This window comes from Neltuma alba, unplaced genomic scaffold (assembly GCF_004799145.2).
Source record: "Neltuma alba isolate B1F8T4 unplaced genomic scaffold, ASM479914v2 tig00012516_pilon, whole genome shotgun sequence".
Classification (NCBI taxonomy): domain Eukaryota; kingdom Viridiplantae; phylum Streptophyta; class Magnoliopsida; order Fabales; family Fabaceae; genus Neltuma; species Neltuma alba.
The window spans coordinates 1-21693 of NW_021636983.1; the positions used below are offsets into that span (position 1 = coordinate 1).

General features: G+C 38.3%; 2 protein-coding genes across 2 annotated transcripts; one reads left to right on the forward strand and one right to left on the reverse strand.

Annotated features, from left to right (window-relative positions):
* The first annotated feature begins 3549 nt into the window (after nucleotides 1–3549).
* On the forward strand, nucleotides 3550–10773 carry LOC114727981 (chromatin assembly factor 1 subunit FAS1). Its single transcript, XM_028914771.1, has 11 exons — nucleotides 3550–4238; nucleotides 4637–4736; nucleotides 5680–5827; nucleotides 5927–6050; nucleotides 6402–6748; nucleotides 6881–7201; nucleotides 8350–8431; nucleotides 8508–8636; nucleotides 8737–9147; nucleotides 9503–9640; nucleotides 10384–10773. Exons 1-11 carry the CDS (start codon nucleotides 3756–3758, stop codon nucleotides 10543–10545), a joined length of 2445 nt encoding a protein of 814 aa, XP_028770604.1. The 5' UTR covers nucleotides 3550–3755; the 3' UTR covers nucleotides 10546–10773.
* A 197-nt stretch (nucleotides 10774–10970) lies between these two features.
* On the reverse strand, nucleotides 10971–11816 carry LOC114727983 (uncharacterized). Its single transcript, XM_028914780.1, has one exon. The coding sequence runs from the start codon at nucleotides 11759–11761 to the stop codon at nucleotides 11198–11200; it is 564 nt and encodes a 187-aa protein (XP_028770613.1). The 5' UTR covers nucleotides 11762–11816; the 3' UTR covers nucleotides 10971–11197.
* Between the last annotated feature and the right edge of the window lie 9877 nt (nucleotides 11817–21693).

Below are 21693 nucleotides of genomic sequence, written 5' to 3' on the forward strand. Positions count from 1 at the left end.
AATCCTAAGCCCTTAACCCTCAACCCCGAACCCTAAAAAAAACCCTAAACCCTAACCCAAGCCTTGCCCCCAGCCCCTCACCCTCACCCTTGAACTCTAGGCCCCTTCCCCTGAACCCCAAACTGCAAACTCCTAAACCCTCAATGTAGCATCCTACAGATTTTAACCCCTTGGACTTGGAAGGGGAAGGAATTGATTGATTTTACTTGTGTCTTGAAAAGAAAATCCAACCCCTTGAACTTGAGTTAGATCCAATTCAATTGATGCTTTCAATGTGTTTAAATGATGAAATGGTGTAGGAAAACACCAAAAAAAGGATGCTTAGAAGCATTAAAATTGAAAGCGAAAATTTTAGAATTAAATCCCCTATAATTCGGCCAATATGATTTCAATAGGATGGAATTGGATTTTCATAAATCGAAGTGGATATTTGAACTCTACATGAAAAATTATATAGGAATGGCCCAATAAAATTAAGAAATCAAAGCTAGAAATAATAACCCAAGAATCAAGTAAAAAGGAATTAAGGGGTGTTATAATGAATAGAATAATAATGTGTGATGCTCTATTATGTTATCACTATGTTTTGCATCCAAAGAGGAGGAATTTTGCTAGGATAAAGCTTGAAGGCTAAGGATAAGCTTACAAGCGGTAGCTAACATTTACTGTTTAAATGTTGCCTCGCATTGTATTTATTACTATATGTTATGCTATTTTGTTATTCCATGAGGTGGATGAGATTATGATGTTATGTGATGTATAACTCCATGCCTGTAATATCTTGGCTTATGCATTGTTGAGCGCTATGAATGAGAAGCATGTTAGTTCCTTTCCATTGCATGTGAATGAAGTCGAAAGCTTGTGAAAACTAGTGCACGTGGCATGTTATACTTTGCCTGAGTGTAATATTGCAAATGTAATGCTATGCTACTAAGATTCCTATAAATCTAACCCCTCCCATATTTAACAAACCCTAGAGCCTAAAACATCAAAGGGAAAAGGCAAGGAAGTGATCAATGCATGAAAGAATACTTGATGTTATGAAACTTTATATGGCTTCGATCCTTTCTTGGAATTATGTGGATATTTGTAAATTAAGCCTTTTAGGATGATCTTATGTTATAGTCTGATGCAATTATGTGCCAAAGTATGCTATTATCCTAATTATGTGGATGAATGGATTGTATGGCTAGCTAGAGCTTAAGTATGAAAAGGCAAACATTTGGGGGGATAAAAGTCAATGTTTTGGGATCAAACTTTGACCAACATGATTCTAACCAATCGAGTGAGTTAGGTAACAAAATTTTACAGACAAATAGATCTCATTTTTCTCTTTAAAATAAGTGGTAACACGCCTGAATTAGATATTTGTACAAGAAGTTATGCCTATCCAAAATTAGGTAAATATACTGAAAAATTAAAAAATAACCATATAAACAATATTTTTTTTAGAAATTAAACTGGGCTCGAATTTAAAGACAATTCATCCAGCAACTATTTTTTCACAAAATATAATCCAAACAGCTTCTAATGGAACTTGGAATCACTCAATTTCAATTTTTTTAAAATTAATTATGATTTTTCAAAGTTTGACCATATTATGGGTTGTGGTAAATAGTAACTTAAGAACAAAATTTTTCAAAGTTAAGTTTTCCAAACTTTAGGCCATCGAATTTGATTCCATTCGCTTCTATTTGGTTAGTTATTTGGCATAAAGTAAAGGTGTTACGGTAAACCCTAAACCCTAAAACCGTACATCCTAAAGCCCCGAGCCCCGAGCCCCGAGCCCCGAGCCCGAGCCCGATGCCGTGAACCCCAAACCCAATACTTGAAGCCGTAAACCACTAAACTCTAAACCCTAAAACCCTAAACCCAAGACCCTTAACCGTAAATGCCAATTGTCGTCAATACACACGAACTTGTTCTAGTGATAATGGTCTTTGCCCTTTTGAAGTGGGCATTAATAGCATATTGTTGGGGTTTTTTTTTGTATTATTTAGTTTTTCAATCTAATCTAAGGGAGGTTTTAGTTTATGCTTTTGTTTGAATAGTTGTTGTAGGTTGTTTTTGTGTTTTTATGTATTATCATGTGAATTTTTAGGTGAGTTGTTTTATGATGTAACTATAATTATGTACTAATCTTTAATTTATAATTGATTTTTTATCCAAAAGAAAATAATTTGTGTTGTGAGCTTTCTCCTTGTAACAAGAGTTTTTACTCATGCATTTCAACCTTGGAATTTAGTACATAAAAGAGTATCTTCTACAAACCCTATCAGTTCTTAGATGGAAAAAAAATCCTTCCATTTGTTTTTTTTTTTCAAATTTCAATCCATTGCATGTGACTTTAAGGGTGTTTGGACTTGTTTTTTTTTAGAAATGATTTTATGTGCGTGGTAGTATGCTTGAGCCAAGTTTTGTCTCAAGTTAGGTAAAAGTATTATAACCTAAAACAAATAGCCTATTGGTTGAAGAACTGATCTATACTCTTCTATATTATTTTTCTATTTTGTCATCTTATTATTAATATTTATGTGATTTAAACATTATATAATTTTCTTTGCTATGAAAATTTAGAGAAACATTAGCTTCTTGGTATAAAAATAATAAATATCTATGATAATTTAATTTTACTAAAAAAATTTGTTTGTTAGAAATGGTAATATAGGCCAACCCATAGCAGGCTAAGGTTAGGCAATGCAAGTTGAAAAAGCTTCGTGTAATGGCAGATTGGCTAACCTGCCATGGTAGGTTGACAGCTAACCTGCCAACTATTTTTTTTATTTTTTTATTTTTTTTAATATTTTTTTATTTTACAATATAAAAAGAATATAAGGAAATTTTTATTTTTCCCTCAAACTTGAAGAAACCAAATAAATGATATCAGTATTTTTTAAAATTTTTAGATAGGATATAAAATATAATAATATAATTATAATAATTAATAAAATTTAAAAGATACCAAAAAAAATAAATGCGGGTTAATCCATGAGTTAGCATTCTAACCCACAATAAGTTATGTGCTAGTTAAAAAATTTATTTGCTAATAGGTTGATTTTTAGCTAACTTTGACCGGTTATTTTTCGACCTGCAAGTCTAACCCATGATACTACCTCCGGTCCTAATTATAAGATCCATTTGACTAATTTGAGGAGATTAAGGAAAGAAGTTATGTTAGTTATTTGTAATAAATAGGTATTGTCTTTCCTAAAATATCTTTACTAATCAACTATATTAGCTAGAATTATAATTATTAGAAGGACTATCTTGAAAAAAATGCATAAATATGAAAGACAAAATGGATGTGGTCTTAAGACCAAAATAAAAGTTAAACAGGATCTTATATTAAAAACCGCAGTATGTCGCAGTGGCCCAAAAAAAAAAAATCTTTCTACGCGTCAAAATGCAAAGTACCGGTTGGGGGGAAAATGCGCGCTATTACATTCGCAATTGGACCCAAAACTGCTTGGCGCGAAAAACGATTCCCCACTCCGGTCATTTCATATTCTACAAACTGCGCCATTCTGAAACTGGTATTAGAGGCTTAGGGCTTGAACTTTGAATCTCAAAGCGAGGGCATCCATCTCCGCTTTTTTCTACCACAGATCTCCGATGACTTGGCTGGCATTTCGTTTTTTTGTCGGCGTCTGATTAAAGGCAAGGATTTTCCTTTTTCTCCCTCTGTTTTCTTTTTTTTCGTTTGGCGGGGTTTCTTTCCCTTTCTTCTGGTGTGGGAGTGCTGAGGGGGCGTGAGAATGGCAGATGCAGCCATAGTTGACACTGATGTTAAAGTTACTAAGGAAGACCAACAACCAAACAGTCATGCTCGCTCCAGAAATATCCGGAAGAGGAAAAGGCCCACATTATCACTGGTAAATTTGAGCGCCAAAGAGAAAGAAGCCCACATCGAGGCTCTTCAGAAGGAACTTGACGGACTTTTTGAATACTACAAGGAGGTCAAGGATCGAAAAGTGGACGTCGAGCTGAGCGAGTGTGCTTCGAGAAATGCGGTAATCGCGGTCTTGATGGAAGAGAGCGAGCTTCCCTTAACGAGGCTTGTTGATCAAATTTACAGCAAGTTAAAGAAGGCAGAAAGCAGGCTTGCCTTCGAGCCGGTGACATATGCGTCGGTAAAAAGTAGTGTGCTTTTCGTGGGGCAGAGGCTGATGTATGGTGTGCCCAATGCTGATGCTGATGTACTGGAGGACGATTCTGAATCATGTTTTTGGTGTTGGGAGGTATTATTTTCCTGGCTTTTCATATTTTTATAAACTTGTAACCTTTTAATTTGTTCATTTGTGTGCTTCAGTAAAATCAGATTTGATAGTCTCAATTGTATACACTAGACTGTGTACTCTATCCCTTTGATTTTCATTTTCTTCAATTTTTGGGTAGTTATCTTCATCATTATCATGCGTAGTGAGCATTCATTTAGTTGTTCAATGCATTTTTTTTTATTTTTCTTTGGATCTACTTACCGATTCATCGTCGTTAACTGCTTTCACCTAAATACTATTCAGCCACACGTCTTTAGGTCGACTTATAGATGCTGGTACATACTTTTGTCTTTTTGCTCGATTCTTGTGTACCTTAAATTATCTGTACTGGTACATTGATTAACTTAAGAATCATGCAGACAAGGGATGTGAAATTGATACCAATTTCTGTTCGGAAACATTTCACTGTTCGTAGAACTTGCCGCAGGAAGATCCATGAGAGAATTATGGCTATTTCTGGTACTGCATTTCCATGCTCTTCTGGCTAGCTTTGGCCACCCACTATATTCAAGATTGAACGAATTATCTGTCATTTTCATTGAAAGAAACATATTGCAATTCGTGATTTGCTGTTAACTTTGAGCATCACCATGGTGATTATGTATGGAAATTGTCAGATGGAGATGATACGTATCTTCTCATTTCGATGTAGCTATTCCTAGCCCCCCCCCCCCCCCAAAGAAAGAAAAAAATGGAGGCACTGCCTAGTGCCCCCATGAACATTTTAGTTTTTCCTATTTTCTTGCTAGGTTCTGGATCCTTGTGGACTGTGAATTTTATCACATCTAGATCTGTTTTTATATCGAATGATCTTTTGAGTACTGAAGCTGCAGGGACAATTCCAGTTTGTAGCTTTCAGGGGTAGTCGTTCCCCTTATTTCCCCGCTTAAATGTATCTTGCGTGCAACTAATATTTTTTATTTTAAAAAATTATCTCTAACCACCTAAAATTTTTACGTCGCCCCTTTAAAAATTTCTTCCTGTTTCCTTTAATGTTGTTATGATACATAAAATGTGTATAATAAATTACATATTTTGTTTTTTGATACAATGAAAAGGAACGCTTTTCCATGCTCGTTACGAAACACCCATCCCCCTTAAGTCTTTAATACAGTATTTAAAGATGCATCTACTTACCTTGATCATAGAAGTACATTTTATGAAACGAATAAATGATGATAATTATATTAAAACTTCTTAAAGTAGTTTCTTATCTCTATTCCTCTCTAAGAATAACTATTTATATCCCTCTTTTACCAATTGTTCTATTTCTGGTTTTATCCCCATGAGGCTGTAGATTGGATGGTTTAAGAAATTTCTATATTGTAGCATTTTTCCAGTTAGTAGAAGGAATACTTGCTCACGTGCTATCTATTTTATAATGCTACTGTCTCCTTTTCAGAAATGATAGCCATACTGACGAAGTCAGAGAGTGAACAGATGTACAAACAGAGCTTAGTAAAGGCATCAGAGAAGCTTGATAAAGCCTTTACTGAGCCAGACATCCGATTGTTCGTGGATGGCTTACTGCAGAAGAACAGTGTTGACATGTACGTAATCATAGTATTCTGGATATATATATATACGTGTATGACTGTCCCGTAAGATATATAGAACTTTTGATTTAATTACTTACATTATAATTTTAGGGCTAGGAGGGAAGCAAGGAGAGAAGAGAAATTGCTACTTAAACAGTTGGAGAGAAATAGAAGAGGGATTGAAAATGAGGGCAATTATGTTGTCAGTGAAATGCAAAGGGAAATGTTGCCCAGTGTAAGTATTTGCTGTTTTTATCCTCTTATCTGGTGTATATTGGTACAGGTTCTTTCCAGCATAGGCATTCTATGGAAATTTTCTTGTTAAAGATTTCTGTTGGCCAAGGTGGTGGAGATATTGACAGAAGAAAAGCAAAAGGTTTCTGCAGGAAGTTTAATTAGGAAGGGAATTGACTTGGTGATAGAATAATGTGTTTATCGGTTTCATTAGATTATATTTGATGCAGCCTTCCAGAGTCTATATTATAATCACTCTAATCTTCTAACTTCGTGTTCATGTATGTAATGTTGATTAATCTCTTTTGATTGCTAAAGACTGTCTTTTCCCCCAACTGCTCTACTATTGCAGGAAAATGTTCCACAAAGAGAGGCAAGAAAAGATGAAAGATGTGAAAATGATGGGTTTGAAAAGAGAAAACAGCACAGAAAGCAGCTAGAAGACAGTGACAAGGATCAACGGCGTCAGCAGAAAGAAGAAGCTGAATTGAAAAAGAAGCGTTCATTACAAAAGCAAGCTTCTATAATGGAGCGTTTTCTTAAAAGAAGCAAAACCAGCCCCTCATGCAAGAATGACTCGTTCTCAGCTAAAGCAAACACATCTAATGGAGAGAGTGGAATTTTATCTGGGTCTGTTACACAATCAATGGATCACAGTCTTACATCAAGTAGTGAGTTTAGTATTGAGGATCTTCGCAAGTAAGTTTTTTTCTTTTCTTAAATTATTCTTTCAAAAAGTAGCTTAAGCTGACAACTACTGGGATCTTTGCAAGTTTTTTTGGGCCCCCAAATCTGGGTTGTTCGATCTCAAGAAAATGTCCAACTATGCAGGTTCCACTTTTCGTCATGGCATAGTTTAGGTCAGTCAATTCGCTCAAACAGAAAATTTGGCTGGGGCTTACGTCAAAAACCGAAGATTGAACTTTTTAAGGAGCTTAAGCTGACAGCTACTAGAGTAGTATCTCATCATGAAGAGCCGGGTGTGGATAAGCAGGTAGATGGATTGGGAGGAAATAATTCTGACATCCTATCATGCATGATGAATCCAGATGATTCCCTTCTGGAAATCAAGAAGTGTTGTCATGGAAAACAGTTGCTACAGTTTGATAATAGCCATAAACCTGCCTTTTATGGTATGTGGCCCAAGAAAAGGTTAGTTCCCGAATTATTGGGGTTGGATTCCAGTGCACATCTCTTGGTCTTAAATCCTTACCTAGAAGTCAATATCTCAAAAGTTTTACTGCTCTTCATGCGCATCTTTTTCTAATTGTTAATGATTATAATGGATATGATTACTTCATGTGTTAGAAGTTGTTTTGTATCATCTAGTTATATTTTCCATCAAATTATACCCCTAATGTACTTCATTGCCTTTTTGGCCTTTATTTAATTGCTTAATATAATTTATTAAATTAAGTGACCTATGCATTGCTATTGACTCACCCTATTGCTTTCTACATGACGGGTACTTAATTGGGATGGGAATTCGTCTCCTATAGGTATTTGTTAATCGTTGAGATGGGAGAATTATTTCATTTAAATACCATACAGATCATTCCATCCTACTTTATGCAGGACTTGGGATATCACTTTAGTCTCCATCAATTGCCCCCCTTCGAGGGCCAACATCCTAGTGGCTACACTCTATGACTCTTGACTTTCTTGTCACTCAGAACCCTCCACCAAACAGAAGGTTTTGTAGATAGGCTTTTGTGCAACTATTAACCATTAGTTCTGATACCAATTGATGGGTACTCAAGCTAGATGGAGAACCCTGTCTCCAGAGTTAGCTATTTAAGTGAGCAAAATAATTCACTTATACATCTTATGGAAAATCTAATACTGCTATATGTGGGACCAAGGATATCATGCTACTTGGGTCTTTCTCATTGCGTATTCCTCAGCCCTTGATGTCTTTTGTCATTGATTCATTGGTTAAAAGTACTCCTACTAAGCAAACAGTAGTCAGAATTATCTTGCCTAGGCATCTAGAGTTCACTGAGTTCTTTTTTCCTTCCCCAAACATGGCCCTTCAAAAATGGACTGCTTGGTTATATCTGCATTGCAGTTGTCATTATGGTTGTATGTTTGTTGCTGCCTTGATGACTTTTAATGCAAGTCTAGAAATGGTAGTAGCATATGCATTTTGCCCGAATGTTCTCTGTCTATCTCTTACATGCTCATGAATATTTAAATTTTACTTTAACGTAGATTTAGACCCCTCATCTCAGAATTACTGTTGATCAGTAATTGTGTTGTCTTATTCTTGAGATTGCTTATACGTTTTGATGTGTTTCTAGTCATGTTGTTGGGCCACGCCATCCCTTTAGGAAGGACCCAAACCTGGATTATGATATCAGCAGTGATGAGGAATGGGAAGAGGTACTCTGAACTTCCATTTTTAATTTGAATAATATAGGATGGATATCATCTAATACCAACATTCTCAATTGTCTAGGAGGATCCTGGTGAAAGTCTTTCAGATTGTGATAAAGATGAAGAGGACAGTTTAGAGGAATGTTCAAAATCTGATGATGAAAGTGAAGATGGATTTTTTGTGCCTGATGGATATCTCTCTGAAGATGAGGTAAATCTTTTGTTTTTGTCCCCTTAAATGAAGTTGCATTTGGATGTTTACATAGAAAAGTATGTGCCGGAATCCAGTTTTCTTATGTATCTGAATGTAGGGTGCACATTTGGATAGATCAGAAACTGATATTGACATTGACATTGAGGGTGCTGGGAGCTCAACTGGATGTAAAGATATAGAAACTGAGTTCTGTACAGTTCTTCGACAGCAGAAATATCTGAACAATTTGACAGAGCATGCTCTTCGAAAAAATCAGCCCTTGATAATAACAAATTTGATGCATGATAAGGACTGTATGTTATTGAGTCACAATCTTAGTGGTAACCCTAAGCCAGAGCTTATGTGCCTGCAAGCCTTGAGTATGCGCCTAATACCTGGTGGCTCATGTATACAAATATGTGTGGATAAAATACAAGATGAGGACCAAGAAGCCTGCCTCTCTACTGGTAAAATTGCTGCTACAAACTATTTTGCGGAAGAAATTTCAGAGTCAGACCTACTTATTATTGTAAGCTATCCATTCCAGCTCTTAAATAATTTAAAAAAAAAAAAAGAATTATAATTTTGGCTAGACACCAGACTCAGATCTGCCTAGAACTGTTAGTCATGCATTTCAGCTAGTATAAGTGGCTAGATACAATGGCATGCAGTTGAAATTGTGAGTTGCTAAAGATAATAGAGATGTTAATTTGGTGTTTTGAAAGTTACTGTGATTTTAAAACGATAGATTGTTCAATTTCCGTTAAGATGCTTGTGATGGGTCTAGTCGGGAAGATCATCAGGCATCAGCTGATTTTGTGGCATACAATGCAAACTTCTCAGGCATATACTTATTTTGCCTTATTTTCTCTCAATTTTTCCAGGTTACTGCGATTCAGACTTGTTCTGAGGACATAAATAAGGTCTTAGAGTCTTTGCAACACAAGTTCCCTGCTGTCTCAAAGTCTTTCCTAAGAAATAAATTGCGTGAAGTATCGAATTATGTTGACAACCGTCTGCAGGTTTGTGATTGTGTGATATACCTCAATCAATTTATTTTAACGGTGGAGATTCTAATGTTCTGCAACTGTTGATAAGTTTCATGATGAGAAAATGGCGGATCATAAATATACTTAGAAAAAGTAATTACCGACAACCAGCCAAAATTGCATAGGTGTCTAAATCTGTGCATGACTGGTGCAGCCTAAACATTTTTCTTTTAGAACATTAATGTAGGGAGCTATCCAGTTGGGAGCCAAGTATTAACCGAGAAGCACCACACTTCAGAAGGAAATTTTGGCTAGTTTGGCATTTGTTGGGGGGTTATTATTAACATAACACGTAAATTGGATTCAGATGAGCCTTTAGCTGATCCTTTTGTAAGATCCGCAAGATGTAGAGATTCTTTCATTATAAACATAACACACATAACTTGGATTCCAATGGTTGGTTATACTTTATGGCCTGCAGAATGAAGCGATTCTTGTACTAATCTAGCTGAAAATTTTGGTGACCATGAAAATGCTTTTAAAGGTATATGAAAGCAATTTTTAGTCTCGCAATGGATGAACAGATTTTATGGATCCCATTGTATTTTGCTGGATGCCGTTCTTTTTAGCCAATGTTTTACTGGTTGCCTGAGTTGAAAAATTTGAATGTTGAATTAGTGAATCCTATTCCAAAATGATTGCTTGCTCCCTTTGGATGGAAAACGTACACCCTCTGATTGACTCTTGATTTCTAAGTTAGCTGAATTATTATGCAGGTGAAGAAAGAAGTTTTGGTTAGGCTTGGCTTGGCACTTTACCCTGGTGGGTATGCAGAAAAGAGCAACAGGGGAGCCAGGAGTATCACCACCTTCTTCTCGAAAAGGTGTTTGCCTCCTTCTGGGGATAGCGCGCACACCGGTGAAACTTCACCACTTTAGTCCCTGACATCCGAATGGGATTTCCTTGTGAATACTGTACGATCTTTACCTTTGTGCATGGACTTGGCGGAAACTTGATAAAAACGATAGCATAGTTCAAGTTCTTTACTCCTGGACCCATGGCATGCGCTAATCTATGACTTGTTATTCAAAGTTGTTAGGAATCGAAGCCTGTGTAGCTTTCACTTAGGAGGTGTTTGGAGTAAAAATGTTCTCAAATTAATTTAGCAAGGCGGTGTAAGAATAGGCGTATTAAGTCAAAATTAGATGCCTTCAGTTCGCCGTCTTGGGCATGATTTCGTTGATCTGTCGGGCGCTTTCTGTAGTTTTAAATTGACAATTGAATGAAGGGGCATCGTTTAAGCTAAATTATCATCATGGTAGTAGTAACAACTATAATCTTAACAATCACCGATGAGAACTTCTGAAGGGAGAGACAGGTAGTGCGATTTACTCTCTGGAGAAATTACAAACCTCAATCAAATATATTTGAAATCTGGCCCCCTAAAAACCAATAAATGGAAGCCGTATATGAATGGTAATAGAAAATAGTTGAACATTGATCTGTCATGAACTTGCAAGAGGAACTGTAAATACACGGGTGAGACCAACAAATTAATGAATGATGGAAGTTGTAAGGAGAAGCAAATTGTTAGACCTGGAAAGGCCATGGCCAATCCTTCAAATCCTCCTCCTGCTGCACCTTGGCACTCCTCATAGCCATGGTATTGGCGCCAGAATCACCATTAACGTGGCCGTAATACTTGAGGAAGAAAGCGAGCGTCAGAACAGCCCACTCCAGGCAAAATATCAAAATACTTAACCCACCGGCCAATTTGAGTATGACAGAACCGTCCTCTTCTCTCACATAGGATTTCAGCTGACCAAGAAAATCCCCAGTTCTTGTGAAGATGAGAACAGAAACAGAACCCTGGAATATGGCTGTTAGCACGGTGGCTACCATATGAGCAGAGTACCACCGGCTAGCCCCAGCCGAAGCTGCAGCACATCCTGAGACAGCTCCTGCAATGGTCAGGACGTGGAGAAGAATCAGGAAGAAGCCACAGACAGAGGGGATGAGGCGAAGCGATAGGGTGAGAAAGATGCAACTTGATGCTGCACCCAAGAGTATGTAGTTGCAGAAAAGGAAGACCTTGTAGGTGTGGCAATGTCGAGTGATCGAGCTTGCTGACTGACTGTTCACGGAAATGCCCATTTCCGAGGAGAGGGTGATAGTTTGAGTTATTGTGGATCGATCTAGATGTGTGCCCACCTCTAGCGCTTGCTTGCTCATTATATAGAGCCAGAGTTCCCAGGCCGAACGGTCATGCCCGCGTATTCGTTGGTTGGGACTTTTGCGGGGCCGGAATATGGCCGTTGGGAAGCACCTTAGAACTATTGTGATTTGTAACGGCTAGTTCTGTGCTCTTCCTTTTTCAAAAAAATCATGTGTGTCCGTTGTTTCTTCCATCTTTTTATCACGCAATTTGGTCGAAAAATTTGGGAGAATTATCACATTATCAATTCATGTCCTGAATCTTATCATTACAAGCTATTCAATTATCAAGAGATTTTTTCATGAATAAGTTTTTTTCTTGAGATCTTATTGCAATTCTCTCCTCTCTTTTTTTCCAAATTTCAGTTTTTCAATATACTTAATGTGGTTAAAAATAATTAAATAATGTCGTGTTCCAGTTTTTTTTTCCTTGCTGGCAAAAATAAAAATTAATAAGGTGAACAATTTTTTTATTGGATATATATTCTTTATTTTTAGTATGCTTTACAATATAATCAAAAATATATTTCAATAAAATATTACTACATAAGAATTTAAATTTTTAATTTTAATTTTTCTATGTGCAATCACATGAAAGCGAAAGAATTGCAACACGATAAGGAAAGAATTGACTGATGAATTTTGTGAAAACCACGCATGATAAGAACAAGGGAGTGGGGGTTTGGCATAGTAGCTTTTATTAAATGTCAAGCTTTGCTGCCTTTTGTATTAAAAAAAAAAAAAAAGTAATCTGGTAAAGTGGATCTTACTCGATATACCCGAGAATCAAAATTTAAAATGCAAAATTATATATTTTATAAAATTTAGGAATTAAAATTTTAAATAATTAAAAATATAAGGCTAAAGCATATTTTTATTTTTTTTAACTTTATATAAGGTATCAGTTTAGTTCCTTAACTTTAAAAGGCATGTTTTTAATCCTTCAACCTCAAAATCATCAACAACAAAAAATGATGATATTGAGATTTTGAATGTTTATAAAATATTCTCAAATACTAATATATTGACTTTAATTTTCAAAATAATCATGATTGTTATAAAAAAATATTATTTACGACTAACAATTTTAGGATTAAAGAACTAAAAATATACTTTTTGAAATTAAAAGATCAAATTGAAACATTTTACAAAGTTAAAAGATCACATGCATATTTTAGCCAAACCATAGAAATTAAGGTGCATGAGTTAAAATTAATAACTAAGTTATAACTAAGTCAAAATGACATGAATTAAAATATTAAATTTAATCAAATTTTAAATTAATTTATTAACTTTTTTTTTACCATATAAAGAAGGATCAAGAAAAAACAACCAGCAAAAAAACTCATTAACATCAATTGAATAGCCACCCCATGTGATGTAGAGATCCAGTCATCAATATAAAAATTAGTTAAAGATTTAATTTAGTCATAAATATAAAATCTCAATCTATGTTATCTTTCAAATTTATAATATTCTTTTCTAAATTATTGATTGCAAGGGGTTATCATCAAAGAACAATTCTAATGCACATAATTAAATAGAGTAATTTAGTCAATATATATTTGTTACAATTAGCTAATTTAATTATTTTTTTAATTCTCAAATTAATTATTTAGTTCTTATATTAAAAACCGAAAGTAATAACATCTAAAAAGCAATTACAAGCAAATATATAAATGTTCTAAGAAAATAGTTAAAAATATAGCCTATCAATTTATCATAATGTTCCGATCAAGATTATTTAAATAGCAATATGTGGCATAGATGCCTGTGATACTAATTTCATTATTTTTATAAAATTTGGAACATATTGTAATCTACATAGCATTTTTTTCCGACAAAGATATCATATCTAATGATCCAAATTAAAGTTGCACATGTAATTTAGAGTTTTAATGCCAATATTTTTCTGTCTCAGTGACACTAAGTATCTCCTTTTTTTTTTTTTGACCTTGTATCTCCTATGTATTTTCGATAAATATCTCTTGACCACAAAATTGCATAATCAGTCCTTCGTAAACTTAGCGGCCAGCGCATCATAATTAAAATTCCTCATAATAGTTGTGTTGTTGCTGAAATGTGCCAGAAAATGAAACATGAAGCTGGCATGAATGATGTTACGTGGAATAAAGTCTGGAAGTGGAAGGGACCTAAAACGGGGCAAGTATTTATGTGGATTGCTGTTATAAATGCAATGACGAGGAGGAATTTCTCATGCATGTATTGAGGGATGGTGGTCTTGCAAGGAGGGTTTGCGTCCAGTTGGATGAATCTGATTTCAGTTCAGACATTTATAAATTGAATGGTAAAGACTGGTACGTATGAAATTTCAGAATAAGTGAAAAAAGGTTGGTGATTGCATTTGGGTTTACTTGTTGCCTGCCGTGGAATTGGAGGAACAGGAGTATATTTGAGAATGAGTTTAGATTGCCAGAGAATCCAAAAATGAAAATTGATCATGATGTAAATGAAACTTTGTTTACTTTGGGGAAATATGGTGGCATGGGGGGAAGGAAACATGAAAGGAATATCAGATGGAAAATGCACATGGAGGGATGGATGAGGCTTAACACTGATAGAGCGGCCAAGGGGGAACAATCATCTTGCATGGTGTGGTGGATTGATTTGTGACTGTAATGGAAGATGGCATAAAAGGTTGGCTGTCCGTTTGGAATAGTTTATAAATAACTTTTTAATTGTGATTTATAAAATATGACGTAAATATGTGAGAAGAGTTTTATCTTAGCTTACATGAAACGTGTTTATAAAGTGATTTCTGACGCTCTACCAAACAGGGCCTAAGAAGTTGGGCTCATGATCTGCTATGTAGGCTGGAATTTGGAGAGTCATGATAGGTTTAAGAATTGCAAAAAATTTTAGTATTAAATTTTTTATTGTTGAATGTGATTTTATTTTTATTGTTAATATGTTGCACGGGTAAAAAGATGATAGAGAGGCTAATTCTAGTTTGTTAAAAAGTATAAATATTGAGCTAGATAGTTTTAAACAAGTGAAATTTAAACATATGTAGGCTATCTTGCTAATCATAGTTTTGAGATGAGTGAAGTTTTTAATGTTTTTGAGAACCTCCTCAATAAATGAGAAATTTCTTGATATTGAAATAATGAGATGGGCCCGTACTATTCACACAAAAAAAATCCACATGTTTGAGATTGAGACAACAATAACTCTAATTTTTTTGGGAATGAGACATGCATTACAGATGAAAATATTTACAGAGGTTTACGAAGAGTGAAAAACAGGACAAAACAAACATCAAAAGCTACTGGTTGTTGTGTCTGAAGCCCTGGCTATAGTCAGCCTTTGCAATAACTTCATTTACAACACGGTGTGCTTGAAATTCTGCCCGGTTAAAACTTAAAAAGCTTCCAATTTCGGACTGTCCAGGATTTCCAACATAGCAAGCCAAAAGTGATGCTCCAAGTTGCTCCAGAGTTCTTCGTGCTGAGGTTCTCCTGCATCCATTCTCCAAACGGTCTAGACATGAAGTATGGCATGCGATTTGCAGGTACAACGAGGCTCCAACAATAACTCAAATTTGGATGGTCCTGAAAAGCTTGCTTCGCTGTTACTTGGAATTGCCCACAGACATTGTCACGGACTTGGTCGCAATTCCAACGAACCGTGCGGCCTAGCAAACTTCTTGCCTTAAGTTGCTAGTCAGCCTACTCACGAAGGAACAAGAGACTCAAAGAAAGAACTTTGTATTGATCTCTCAAAGTACTTACACCACTCTCACTTTCTTGAGTGTGTCAAATGAATGAGGGGGAGGGGGTATTTATAGTTCTCCACCTCCTCAATGGACGGCTAAGATCTACTTGATCCGACGGTTACAATGTCGTATCTAGAATGCTCTACAAAAATATCTAGATATTTACAAGGGGTTAGGTGTCTCCACAAGTATCTATAGTGTTCTGGAACTTTCCAAGCTTCCCCAACAAGCTCCACACATTTCTAGAGAGTTCCAGACTTACCCAAGACTTTTGTGGACACCTTTGGACAATTCTGGGTCGCGAGCCTTTGTGTATCTTGGGCAAAACATGAGCGGTGCGTTACATTCTCCCCCACTTAATGTGGCGACGTCCTCGGCGCATCCCTCTTGTATGCCTCAATCTTCTCCTTATAGTCCCATAAAGCCAGCTCGTGTTCCCAGCTTGCTTCACTATCGGGAGACCCTTTCCATTTAACAAAGTATTCAATGTAGCTCGGATGACTCCCACGTCTCGGTATTACTCGGTGCGCGAGGATTTCCTCAACTTCCCGTTCTGGCACCGTAGTAATTGCTGTAGGGGCTCTTCTAGACTCACCTCTACTTGGTTCATCTTTGTCTTCGTTGTATGGCTTCAGTAGACTTACGTGAAAAACAGGATGCATCTCCAAGTGTGAAGGTAGAGTCAAGCGATAGGCTAGCTTACCGATGCGTTTCTCTATAGGAAACGGTCCTTCATAGCGCCTCACTAGCCCTTTATGAACCTTGGCGAACCTCCGGCTTTGATGAGGAAGGAGTTTCACCATGACTAAGTCACCTTCCTCAAACTCTAGGTGCCTCCTCTTAGCATCGGCCCACTTCTTCATCTTTTTCGCGGCCTTAGCTAAGTACGCCCTCGCCATGTCTGATTTTTCATGCCACCCCTTGGCAAACTTGAAAGCTGAAGGACTCGGGCCTTTATAGCCAACAGCTAAAGTGTGCGGAGTCATCGGTTGTTGCCCCGTGGCTAACTCGAACGGACTTGACCCAGTTGATTCACTTTTCTGCAAGTTGTATGAAAACTGGGCAATGTCCAAGAGCTTGACCCAATCCTTCTGGTTGGCACTTACGTAGTGCCTCAAGTATAATTCGAGTAAAGCGTTCACCCTCTCCGTTTGGCCATCGGTCTGCGGGTGAAAGCTTGTGGAAAAGTTAAGTTCGGACCCCATAATTTTGAAGAGCTCCATCCAAAATCTTCCTGTGAAGCGAGTGTCCCGATCACTCACAATAGTCTTTGGTATGCCCCAATACTTCACCACGAACTTGAAGAATAACTTTGCAGCATCTTCTGCAGTGAATTTGGTTTGGACTGGTATGAACACTCCATACTTGCTAAACCGGTCCACCACCACCATAATGTTGCTGCATCCTTCTGTCTTCGGCAAACAAGTGATGAAGTCCATGGAAATACTTTCCCATGGTCTCTCGGGAATCGGAAGTGGCTCTAGTAAGCCAGAAACGGGGCGTTGTTCCACCTTGTCTTGCTGACACACAAGACAAGTCTTCACGTAGAGCTCCACATCATCTCGCATCTGGGGCCAAAAGTATGCTCGCTCAATGAGTGCCATCGTGCGTCGAACTCCGGGATGTCCAGCCCACCTCGAGTCATGGCACTCCTTAATGATCTCCTTCCTTAAGCCTTGCCATTTTGGCACGTACACTCGGTTTCCTTTGGTTATGAGCACCCCATCCTCAAGCCAAAACCGGCGTGTCTTCCCTTGACTTGCCAATTCCATCAAACTTTTGGCTTGTGGGTCTTGCTTTAGTCCCTCCTTGACTCGATCAACCAAAGGGAAACTCGGGCTAGTGATGGAGGCAAGCTCGGCCTTTCTACTCAATGCGTCGGCCACGACGTTCCCTTTTCCTGGCTTGTATTCCATCACAAAGTCGAATTCTGCTAAGAAGGCTTGCCACCTTACCTGCTTTGGTGTAAGCTTCTTCTGCTTAAGGAAGTAACTTGTGGCGACATTATCGGTTTTCACAATGAACTTGGTACCCAGCAAATAATGTCTCCACGTTCTCAGGCAATGCACCACGGCCGTCATCTCCTTCTCTTGGACTGTGTAACGCCGTTCTGCATCATTAAGCTTACGACTCTCGTAAGCCACTGGATGACCTTCTTGCATTAGGACTCCTCCTAAAGCAAAGTCTGAAGCATCCGTTTGTACCTCGTATGGTTTGGTGTGGTCAGGCAAGGCCAACACCGGTTCCTTGATCACGGCTGCTTTCAGCTCCTCAAAAGCGGCTTGACACTTATCATCCCAATCCCATACTCGGTTTTTCTTTAAAAGATCAGTGAGGGGAGCGGCTATCGCAGAGTAGCCTTTGATGAATTTTCGATAATAGTTGGCCAATCCAAGGAAAGAACGAAGTTCAGGTACCTTCTTTGGCGGCTCCCATTCCTGTATAGCACGCACCTTGGACTCATCCATCCGTAGTTTGCCCCCTCCGACAATGTGCCCTAGGAAAGTTACTTCCTGTTGAGCAAAGGCACATTTCTCCTTCTTGACATACAACTCGTTCTCCCTGAGGACTTGGAAGACTTGCCTAAGATGCTTCACGTGCTCCTCCAACGTCTTGCTATAAATGACAATGTCATCCAAGTATACCACCACGAACTTGTCCAAGAACGGTTGTAGGACTCGATTCATGAGGGTGCAAAATGTTGCTGGTGCGTTTGTGAGTCCGAAAGGCATCACAAGAAATTCATACGAACCATACCTCGTGACACATGTTGTCTTTGGTTCGTCTCCCTCGGCTATCCGTACTTGATAATATCCCGACCTTAGATCCAACTTGGTAAACCAACGAGCCTGGCCAAGTTGATCAAAGAGATCGGCAATAAGTGGGATTGGGTACTTGTTCTTCACCGTGATCTTGTTAAGCGCCCGGTAGTCGATGCATAACCGAAGTGACCCATCATGCTTCTTTTGGAACAATACCGGGGCTCCATAAGGTGCTTTTGATGGACGGATATATCCCATGTCCACCAACTCCTTCAATTGCCTCCTAAGTTCCTCAAGCTCCGGAGGCGCCATACGGTAAGGCACTGCCGCAGGTGGTGTGGCACCAGGCACCAACTCTATCTTGTGGTCCACCTCTCTCTTTGGTGGCAACCTCTTGGGCAACTCGGGCGGCATCATGTCCTTGAATTCTTCTAGGACATGCTCAATACACCTCGGGAGGTTTTTAGTTGGCGAGGCTACTGCTTCTTCTTCCAAAGCAACTAGATACGTGGGCTGCTTCTTCTTTATGCCTTTGGAGAGTTGCATGGCCGAAATCTGTTTCTCTCGGAGTTGAGTTTCCCGTTCTAGAGGTACTAGTCGGGTGTTACCTTCTTCCAAGATGCACATCGTGTTGGCAAAGGGGATTGGCACGGCCTTAACCTTGTCCATGAATTCCATACCCAAGACAATTGGATAGTCATCCATGGTGACAATGGAGAAGTCTACGAGGCCGTTCCAATCGCCCAGGCTTACCTTGACATCGCGAGCAACTCCAAAGGTAGCCCTCGGTTCTGAATTGACTGCCTTAAGCCAACCACGTTCTCCTTGGTAGTGAATGCCCAACTTTTTAGCCTCTTCCACTCTAAGGAAGTTATTGGAAGCTCCCGTGTCCACAAGTGCTTTGACGGTATGTCCTCCAATCTCGGTTTCCACAAATAACCGTCCCTTCCTTCCGGACTTGGGCATCTCCACCTTTGCCTTAATTGCATTGAGGAGTTGTAGGGATCCTACTTTCTCCTCTTCTCGTTCCCGTTCCTCCCTTTCCTCGATCAATGCTGAAAGTTTAGCCTTCTTTGGGCAATCCCTGGCTTTATGTGGTCCTTCACAAAAGAAGCATTTAAGTGATGGCCTTTCTCCAGCTTTGTACTCCTTGGGAACCTTTGACTTGTCCGTGGTCTCCCTGCCTCGGTGATGCTCTCCCCCACTTTTTCCCTTACCGCCCTTATCTTTCAGCTTTGGCTTCTCGGGTTTCTTGAACTCAATAAGGGACTCGGCAATGGAGATAGCGGTGGTCAAGTCTTGAGCACCACGTCTCTGGATCTCAAGTTTAGCCCACTGTTGCAGTCCATCCATAAAGGCAAAGAAAGCTTCTTTATCAGGATAGTCAGGGATCTCAAGCAGTACCTCGGTGAATTCCTTCACATACTCGCGAATGCTTCCCTTGTGTTGAAGACGCCTTAGCCTACCCCTGGCCTCTTCTTCCACATTGCTAGGATAAAATTGCTTCTTGAGCTCACCCTTGAATTCAGCCCAAGTGTCTATGGTGCAAGTGCCTTTCTCTATGTCCCCTTGTCTCCTCCTCCACCATACCATAGCGGTGTCCTCGAGGTAGAGACATGCCATGCTAACCTTAAGTGCATCGTCGGTAACGACGTTCGCTCGGAAGTATTGCTCCATACTCCATAGAAAATTATCTAGTTCCTTCGCATTTCTTGTCCCTTTGAAAGCCTTAGGTCGTGGAACATCTACTTTAGAGGATGTAGTCCTTACCTCGGACGTTGACGGACTTTCTTGTGCAAGAGCCTTCTTGCACAAGATGAGCTCCTCTTCGGCACTCTCCAACTTACGCGAGACCCTCGCGAGTTCTCCACGAATCGAAGAAACCTCATCCCTGTGAGACTCTTCCATGGCCTTCATCCTGTCGAGACATTGGGCGAGGACTTTGTTCATGGCGGCTTGCATCTCCTCACGGAACTCGTCCATGCTTTGCCCCATCTCCTCGAACTTCTCCTCCCCGTCGGCTATTGCAAGCTCCACCTTGGCTAGCCGTGTCTCAAAACCCTCCATGGTTTCCCTTGAACTAGATCTCTGGGACTTAGATTTCTTCTTCACTCCCTCGGACATATTGATAGTCTCGCTTCCGCCTTCCATCTACCTCTATGTTCCAACGATCTTCTAACCTTGGCTCTGATACCAACTGTCACGGACTTGGTCGCAATTCCAACGAACCGTGCGGCCTAGCAAACTTCTTGCCTTAAGTTGCTAGTCAGCCTACTCACGAAGGAACAAGAGACTCAAAGAAAGAACTTTGTATTGATCTCTCAAAGTACTTACACACTCTCACTTTCTTGAGTGTGTCAAATGAATGAGGGGGAGGGGGTATTTATAGTTCTCCACCTCCTCAATGGACGGCTAAGATCTACTTGATCCGACGGTTACAATGTCGTATCTAGAATGCTCTACAAAAATATCTAGATATTTACAAGGGGTTAGGTGTCTCCACAAGTATCTATAGTGTTCTGGAACTTTCCAAGCTTCCCCAACAAGCTCCACACATTTCTAGAGAGTTCCAGACTTACCCAAGACTTTTGTGGACACCTTTGGACAATTCTGGGTCGCGAGCCTTTGTGTATCTTGGGCAAAACATGAGCGGTGCGTTACAACATGTACGTACATAAAGGGTGGTGTTATAGTCCCATCACCGTAAAGATTTTTTTTTTTTTGTTTAAATTTGTTTTTAATGCTGGTAAAAAAAATGTTTTTAATGGCTTATGCTGTGATCTTTATGGCCTAAAGGAGCTTTCTGTTCAATTATAGAATATTTTATTAATTATTTTTATTTTGAAAAGATTATTTTTTGAGTCTTTTTTTTTTAACTCAATTGTAATATAGTCTTAAAGTGACCCAATACAACTTCTTCTTTTTTGCCAACGACCCAATACAATTAAGTTCCTATAAGTTTAACCATTTAAAATTTTAGTCTCTAAATTTTATAAAATATTTTATATTATTTTTTTAAAATACAGGAACTAACTTTTAAATGGCTGAGTCAAAGATTAAAGATTAAATTACAATTGAATTAGAACTATAATAATTAAATTGTATTGAATAACAAAAAAATCATACTTTTATAGGAAGTAAATCTTAAACTACCTTAAATAATGTAATTTATTATAATTTAAAATCTGATCAAATATTTTCGTCCATGCACTGTGGGGGGAGAAATTTCTAGTTTAGATATGTTAAACAAGCATTATACCCAAAAACAAGTTAAAAAAAAGAAAGAAAGAAAGAAAGAAAAAGAAACTACTGCTGTGGCGTTTCTGTCTGTTGTTATTTTTGATTTGGCCTGGGCTATTACGTTAATTTATATG